The sequence below is a fragment of the Malaclemys terrapin genome, chromosome 18 (assembly GCF_027887155.1).
Source record: "Malaclemys terrapin pileata isolate rMalTer1 chromosome 18, rMalTer1.hap1, whole genome shotgun sequence".
Taxonomy (NCBI): domain Eukaryota; kingdom Metazoa; phylum Chordata; order Testudines; family Emydidae; genus Malaclemys; species Malaclemys terrapin.
In genome coordinates this window covers 24861429-24869972 of record NC_071522.1, presented here as the reverse complement: position 1 = coordinate 24869972, position 8544 = coordinate 24861429, and the positions used below count along the sequence as shown (strand labels likewise).

Below are 8544 nucleotides of genomic sequence, written 5' to 3'. Positions count from 1 at the left end.
CTGTTTCTGGTGACCTCTGGGGGCGCTCTTTGAATCTAATGAACAATCACGGCAGGGCTGAGCGTGTTTTCTACCCCACACATGGCATGCTTGGAAACAACAATTTTTGCAAACAATTGTTCTGATTTTTAATATAATTAAAATGAATCAACCCAAAGCTGAAAGAGGAAGGGCCAAGTGGAGAAAAGCTCGGAAAGTCTGCAGGGAGAGAGAGGAGAAGGAAAGTGGCCCCGTTTCCTGGGTAACCCTGATACTTCCCCAAGCAAGGCCTGTGAGAGCGGGTGGGAGGTTTGTCCATGACACACTCTGACCCTTTTCCCTCCCTTCGTGGAGCAGGGGTTGGCCTCACTGCAGACAGGAGGGTGGGGAAGGGGTGACTAACAGTAGGACGCTGGTTTGATGAGGATGGCAGAGGCTTGGCAGTTCCCACTACAGAAACCACCCCAAGTGATGCTCCCTTTGACGTTCAGTCGAACAGAATAACAAGCCGAGTACCACCAGCCCCCACCATGGCTAGACGCACAGTTCCCACTGTTAGTGTCCTGATCCAGGTCTTTAGTGGAGAACTTCATGTTGTCATGCACGGTGGTAGGATTGTTTGGGGCCATGGCGTCCCCTGCAGTCCCAGTGTAAGAGCCCAGCCTCAGCCTGTAGCCATTGGACTCGTCTTCCAGACTGAAGAGGTTGTAGTCTGCGTATTTCATGGTGCCGGATGAATCGTGGATGACAAACCTGACCTGGTAGACCTTCTGCTTGGCGATCCGATAGATGTACTCCGTCCCCAGCCAGTAGTCATCCTGCACATTGCCAAAGCCGTACTTGTAGGTGCTCCAGGACTCAGCCCAGGTGATCTGTGTGTTGTGCCGGTTCCGCTGGAGGACCGTCCAGCCCCCGGCTGTTTCGTTCATGTCGCAGTACACCACGAGCTGGTGCAGTCCTGTGGGCTGGATGAGGTAGATGCCGCTGGGGCTGCCTGAGGGGATCTCACTGCAGTCCTTGGGCTTGGCTGAAGGCAGGAGAGAGAGGCTGATTTAACCAGAACCCATGAAACTAGGCACTAAAGCTTCCGATCATCCTGCTGTGTCTACATTCAGGGCAATGCTGCGATGCTGCATGCTTGCACGGGCAAACAAAGGTCTGGAAAGGGTTAAAATGATGTTTGGGTCTCGTGTCATCTCAGGAGAGAATCCAGACTGAGGGGGCCATATGCATTCAAAGTGTTTGGAGTGGGCCAAGCCAGGCTGTTCCAGGTCATTCTCACCCGAACCCGCACAGCTGGCAGCTTTTGCCCCAGCGGGGCTTCACCAGGGATTCATGCCCCCCAGGGCCTGTAATATCAAAGTTCCCCCCTCTTAATAGTCATGATTCAAGGCCATTCTCCACCCACCCTGCTGTCCCATGCCCATTCCCCACGCTCCATGTTCAGGTCATCCAGGATCAGTGCGGGTGGGGAGGGGGGTCGGTTTTATTTCTGTCATGAGGAGTCTGCCCAGGAGTTATTGCTGCAGAGAAAAATGCTGGAGCAGCTTCCTACTGACATCCTTGCTGGCCTGTAGTGTCAGGTCTGCAGAGCAATGGGAACAGGCTCGCTGCACACTGGGTCAGTGGCACAGATTGATGCCCGGCTTTGTGTTCCTTACTGGGAAAATGCAGAGTCAATGGGTGTGTGTCTGCCTGAATATTCCCTGGAGATGAAATGCTGTTGGATCCCTCTCTAGTCCCAGAGTATCACTTGCCAGAGGCCTGAGTAAAGTAACCACACTCACCATAGCCCTTTGGTATCAGCAAGTCACTTGGTCTGTTCCCTCCATGTTTCCCTGATTAATTTGTGCCAGAGCTCGCCAGCGCTGAGCCCTGGCACCACTAGACTTGGCAGTTCAGAGCCCTGGCACCTATGGGCTTGCTGCATCAGTTGCGCCCCATCACCTCTTTCATAACAAATTAAGCACTGCTGATTATGGTCTGATCTGACCTGGTCATGGATGAGATCCTGATCCAGGATGCATCATCCATGTCTGAGCAGATGATGTAGGAAACCCAATGCCAGTCCTAGCTACCAGTAGTCCCTAGTTCAGATCCTCAGTCCCAGCAGGGTAAGGAAGGTGGCAGGGCCATATTATCCCCATCTGACATGTAATGTAAACTAGGCCTCATTCGTACAGTGAAGGCATATGAATGTGCGCACCTGGTCTGTGAGTCCAGGGATTGAATAAACATGGAAATGCCAGTAAAAACAGGACACGAGGTTGGGCAATCCCCAAAGGACCAAGTAGAGCTTCTGCCAGACTTGGGGAGGGAGCCCCAAAGATTCACTGTCCTGGGAAACTTCTCCCCCAGTGAAGACTATACACTCGGCCTGCCAGCTCAGGCCTCAGCCATCAAGGTAGCCATGGACTTCTCCCAGCTTGACACTGGCCACATTTAAGGTCTGCACAATCACTAGCCTCATTTTTGTCCTGGGTTTAGACCTCAGCAGTGTCGGAATCACATAGTTCTCCTAGACAGGCCAACGCCTTCCCGCCACAAAGATCAAAGGGATCCAACCATGGGTACACCAACCAATTTAGTCAAACTAATAGAGGCCAAAGGGTAAGCTCCTGATGTCAGAGAACTTCCTGGATGGCAAACAGCCTATCTGCAGTACTGCAGGGTGAACAAGCCTTGGAAGGACTGAGGAATGCCAGTCCACCCCTTGCAAACAGACCTCTTGCACTTCATAGTTGGGGAAGGCTGGTACAGGCCACCTGATGGCCAGGGTAGCTTCAATCATCTCCCTCTCCTTCAAAGAGAATGAGCTACCAGCCACCCTACGGAATACCAGATCGGGCCTACACCGGCTGCTAATTCTGGCCAATTTTCAGTCAAGCTTCAAGTACTCTTCTGATCTCCCTGATCCCTCTGATGGTGGGCTAGTATATGGACAGACAGATAGAGAGAGAGCTCCCCACGGGGCAAGACTCAACATGAAGACATTCCCTGCCCCAAAGAGCTTTCAATCAAAATGACAGAAATGGAGGAGACAGGATGCCCTGGAAAGCCCAGAGGAAGGTGTAACTTTGAGTGATATTTTTGTGTATGTGTGTGTGTAATAGTGTCTTAGTGAATGTGAGGTCACTTCTTGTGGGTGCCATGGAAGAAGTGAGGCCGAGGCCAAATCTACACCCCAGACTTCTGCCAGCAGAGCCAGCTCAGTCAGGGGTGAGAGGGGATATGATCTTGGACTGACAAAGCTGTGCTGAAAAGCCCCTAGTGAAGACACTGCTTTACCAGCAGAACTGCACTTTGACCGGGCTGGCTTGTTTCACATCGGATGTGTAGGGAAAGCAAAGGCCAGCTTTACTGATAGAAGCTGCGACCAGACTAGCTGGGCTTTGTCAGTACAGTACTGATACAGCTACACCAGTACCACACTCCTAATGTAAACCTGGCCTGGGATTTTCAGAGCTGCTTAAGGGAGTGAGGCACATGAATGGGATTTGCGTAGCCAACTCCCTTAGGCGCTTTTGAGACTCCCAGCCTGAGTCTAATCAACACTTGACTGTTGGGAGGCTGGGGGCATGGCAAGCCAGATGGGGAAGGTGCCCCATGCACAATGCTCAGTGTGGGGAAGGGCTTTGAGCTGGGAAGGGGTGAGGGTGTGTGTGTGGAGCTGACATTGTTGGCAAAGGGGAAGGGCGGCAACCAGGGAGTGAGCGATGAGATCAGAGTCATGGGCCAAGAGGAAATAAGGAGTGAAACCATGATGGGGATTCAGAGGGGGTGATGCAGTCTGATCGAGAGGCAGGGGAGATCATCTGAGCTGTTGCATGGCTGGAGGACCTGCTAATACCATGGGTGCAGAAAGCTGGCAATTTTATGCAAATAATGCAATGCCCTAATTTGCATATGCAGTGAACACAGAAATTTCCCCACTGTCTCCCTTGTGCCTCCTCCCAAATTCATAATCTCATCCTGTCAAACCCATCGTTTCCCTCTGGAGTTACCTGCACGGCCCCATCTCTGCTTCTCAATGTGTCTCCCCCACCCCCTTCCTCTCTCGGGCTCCCCTGCATGAATTTCCCCTTTCCCTTGCTCTGGCTCTCTCCTGGCCCCCCTCATCCACCCCTTTGAGTTCCTCCTGCTCCCCGTACCCACAGATAGATCCACGACTTGTCACTCTAGCCACATCTCTATTGGGGGGGGAGGAGGGCGGAGGTCCTAGACAGGGCCGGCTCCAGGCACCAGCCAACCAAGCACGTGCTTGGGGCGGCATCTTGTAAGGGGTGGCCAATCTTGGGGTGGAGAGCCAGCGCTCGGGTTTTTTATTTGTTTGTTTGTTTTGGTTCAGCGGGGCGGCACTTGCGGGGTGGTGTTGTTTTTGGTTCGGCAGGGCGGCACTGTGGGGGGGGCGGTTTGTTACGGCGGGGCGTTTTTTTTGTTTTTGTTTTGCTTGGGGCGGCAAAAAAGTTAGAGCCGGCCCTGGTCCTAGAGAGCTGTAACCATGGCAACCCTACCTAGAGACATGGCCTGGTCCCAGTGAGGACTAGGCCTCGGCCTCCCTCAGCTCTGCCACTCTCCCCATCAGGTCCCTAGCAGGAGGCGCCCAAGCCGGTGGGATCCCAGGCCAGTGGCATTGGAACAATGTTTATAGTGGGGGTACTGAGAGCCATTGAACCAACTGTCAAGCCTGTATATGACGGAAACCACTTCAAGCCAGGGGGTGGGGCAGCATCCCCAAGCACCCCTAGTTCCAGCACCCCTGTTCCCAGCCAGACTGGCGGCCTGGGCCATGCTGGTAGCAGGACAGCAGAGCGATTCTGACATGGGCCAGTCTGCTCCCCCAATACCCAAGTAAACAGGGTAGCACCCCTGAGTCAGTGGGGTTACTCCAGTGTGACAAAGGAGAGGGTCTGTCCCCTGGTGCACCCAGAGCTCCCCCTGGAGCCCACAGGAGTGTGGGACTAGACCACAGGCTTCACCAGTCGCTGCAGCTCACTGGCATTGGGGAAGGCCTCTCCAAGCGCGGGCGAGGGGTTGGGTACAGCAATAGCCTCCCATCCCCACCTCTGGGCAAGTGTAGGGTACAGAACTAGCCTCCTGCCCTCTCTACTCCCCCGGCAAGGGTAGGGTACAGCAAATTTGGCAATAGCCTCCCACCCCCATCCCCCGGGAGAAGGTCAGGAACAGCAATAGCCTCCTGCCCCCAGGCGAGGGTAGGGTATGGAAATAGCCTCCCGTCACCCGCCGCCCCTCTGGCGAGGGTAGGTTACGGCAGTCATCAGCATTACCTGAACACACCACACTGGCATCTTCTCCATGGTTACAGTTGTGGTCTCCCCAAGGCTTTAAGGTGCACTCTGTGAGGGCAGATTCTCCTCCTCTGCAATTAACATCGTCCAGTAAGATGGGACCAGATCCTTGTCCAAAGTGAGCTGTGCCTGGTGCCGATACCGCGTCCCCACAGCCCAGCTGCCGACACACTACTGATGCATCATTTAAGTCCCAGCCGTCATCGCACACAGTGCCCCAGACATTGTTGTACAGAATTTCCACCCGCCCAGCACAGTGGGTGGAGCCATTCACCAGCCGGATTTGACCTGGGAAAATGCAAACCAACAGTTAAAGAGACAGCATCTGGGGAATTGTGCAGGGAAATGGAAGCTGCCTCTTGGGAGCTACCTACCAGCTTCAAATGCCTTTGGAGCTGTCTTTGTGATATTAGCGATGGATCTCTTGAAGATGTGCAGGTTGTGTGTGTCCAGGCTGAGAACGGAGGCTGACAGGGTCACCAGACAGGTGAGGAGCAGGAGACAAGGGCGTGGGTCTGCTGAGAATGTGAAGAGACAGAGTGAAGCTCCCTTCAGGGAATGGAGAATCACAATTCGCTCAGCAACACAGCCAGTAATAGAGACCCACAATCCTACTAGGTAGCAATAAACCGGCTCTTAGGTGAACATGAGGGCTCTCCGACAAACATTAGCACACTCTGGGCAGTATCAGAACCTGGCCATATCCCTGGTGGCCCACATTTCTGTGCTAACTTCTTTTCATGGTTAAAACTGCAGCAAGATTCTGTTTCCAGTCCTTTTCCTAACCCCTCTATAACTTTGATCAGCAAATTCCATTTTAACGGACCAGCACTGGAACTGTCATGTTTTCACTGCTCAAGCTTTTTCCTAATCAAAATGCACCTTGATTTGAAATTGTGACTTGTGTTTGATGTTTCTGTCTGTTTGGCTCAGTAAGAACTCGTTAGTATCACTTCTCAGACTTTCCACTTCATTAACTCTTGAGCATTCATGTAAAGAATAGAGGTTGTAATTAACCCAATTGACTAATGATTATTGTATCTAATTGTAACAATCTTTCACCAGATAAAATGCTTGGGTACAGCTGGTATTAGGGTTGGGCCATAGGGATTTAAGTCTTGAATACTGAAACACAAGACTAAGGCCCACATTTCAGATGCTCACATTGAGATGAATCCCCAACTCGGCGGGTACTTTTGAAACATCTGGCCTACATGGTTAGTATTGGTGTGGGCCTGAACTCAACGCAATCCCCCTGGGACCACCAGGCTTGCCCATCCTTTTCAATGCTGCACATATGGAAATCAAGTGGTGTTTACACACGTGCCGAGCGCAATTGCTTCCTCTCATGGGAGTGAATGAGTGGGAATTTGGCTTGCCCTCACTTTGCGTAAGTGTAAATGAGGACCCATGCAGCAAGGCAGTGAGAATTGGGCCTGTCACATTTTAAGGGTAACTACATCTGTATCCCACCCTCTGTGGTCCACTCCTGGAGTCCCCTGCATACCACTTCGGTGGAGGGACACCCTGCTGCGGTGGGTACATGGCTCTAAGTTGGGTGGACACCCAAGGGAGGAAGAAATGAGGATACGGTAAGCCGCCTGGGTTGGTGGCCTTCCTGGAAAGGGGATGTTAAAGCTTGGCTAGCTGCATGTCTGGAGTGTGCCCGACACCAGCCAGCCCCAGCTCATGGAGTGACCCTTGACTGGTCCCTGGGAAAGAATACAGATGGACCATGTGGGCCCCCTACCCTGTACTAAAGCTGGGTATCGGTTCATGCTGGTAATTGTGGAGGCATTCAGTAAGTGGGTGGAAGCCTTCCCTACTCCAAACTGCCAAAACCACTGCTTCACTGCTTGTTACCCAGGTCTTTGTTCGCTGGGGGTTTCCCCAAATCATGGATTCAGATCGAGGGCCAGCATTTCACAGTTCTCTATTTCAGCATCTCAGTGAACTGCTGGGGGGTGGAGTGGCAACTCCACATCCCCTACCACCCTCAAGCCGCTGGGCAAGTGGAGTGCATGAATCGCACCATCAAGGAGGAGCGTTGGAAGGGTGCCAGTCTGGGAGGCACCAATTGGGCCAAGCTCTTGCCTTTCATTTTAATGTGTATCTGAGTCCGGCCTGCCAGGGCCACAGGCTTCAGTCCTCACGAACTGCTAACGGGCAGAGCAATGCCTTGGGGGGAAATCCTGCTCACACCCCCACCAATGGAACAGGTCATGCAGACAAACATGGAGGACTGGATCTTCCAACTTCAGGAGCAAATCCGAATACTACACAGGGAGGCTGCCCAATCAGAGGGCAAGGCTAAGGCCAAAACCAAAACCAGGCTAAGGCCAAAGCCTGGTACCATCCCCCATACAATCCCCTGGATCAGATACAAACAGGGATGCTGGTAATGTATCGTGCTCACGGCCCCCATCCCTTTCCAGTACCTTGGTGGGAGGGTCCTTATCTGGTAGCTGACATGATTCATCCATCTCTGGTGTGCTCATCCCATGAGGATCAGCACTGGTGGGCTCATGTCTCTCAGGTGAAGCGCCATAATGCCTTAACCAAATGCCAAAAGGAATGAAGTGATTCTGTTTTTTCAGGACTGTGGCCACTCCTGTGGATACTTCTCACTGCTGCATGGGTCGGATTTAATCAGCCTCGTTATCCAGCCCCTAATCTGGAGAACATTGGAATACAACAGGAATCGAAGTACTACACTCCAGAACAAGTCCAACAGTGGCCGTGGTATCAAAGGCGAACAATTCTTGGTGGCAGGGAGGAAATTGTGCTTTAACAAATTGTGGTACTGCATACTATTGGGGGTTTATTCCGTATGCTCGCCAATGTAAATTTGGAGAGGTGGGATCAGGGTGTACAGCCTTACCCAATGCACCCGAAGTGGTCAGTAATTTTAAACCTACATCCGTCGTGCTACCACACACCAGGGCACATAGGGCATCCACGGATACCCCATGTCAATCCACTCTCCCTTCTCCTAGCCCACCATCTACTGACTCTGATAATAATATATGGAGATATACCTATCTCATAGAACTGGAAGGGACCTTGAAAGGTCATCTAGTCCAACCCCCTGCTCAAAGCAGGACCAATCCCCAACTATGTACATCACTCTGTTCCCCACTGACTGGTATCGCAGTACTACATTTGCTAACTGTTCTCAGTTTACCAAAGTAGGTGAAATAATGCTGCTATGGGCAATTTAAAACTCATTAGAAATGGTTGGATGGGAATTAAAAAA

At 52.1% G+C, this 8544-nt stretch overlaps 1 protein-coding gene across 1 annotated transcript; it reads right to left on the bottom strand.

Annotated features, from left to right (window-relative positions):
* Positions 1-259: 259 nt before the first annotated feature.
* On the bottom strand, positions 260-7066 carry LOC128825868 (fibrinogen-like protein 1-like protein). Its single transcript, XM_054008706.1, has 4 exons — positions 7039-7066; positions 5663-5806; positions 5268-5576; positions 260-1006 (listed from the first exon to the last, which is right to left on the bottom strand). Exons 1-4 carry the CDS (start codon positions 7064-7066, stop codon positions 378-380), a joined length of 1110 nt encoding a protein of 369 aa, XP_053864681.1. The 3' UTR covers positions 260-377.
* Positions 7067-8544: the final 1478 nt, after the last annotated feature.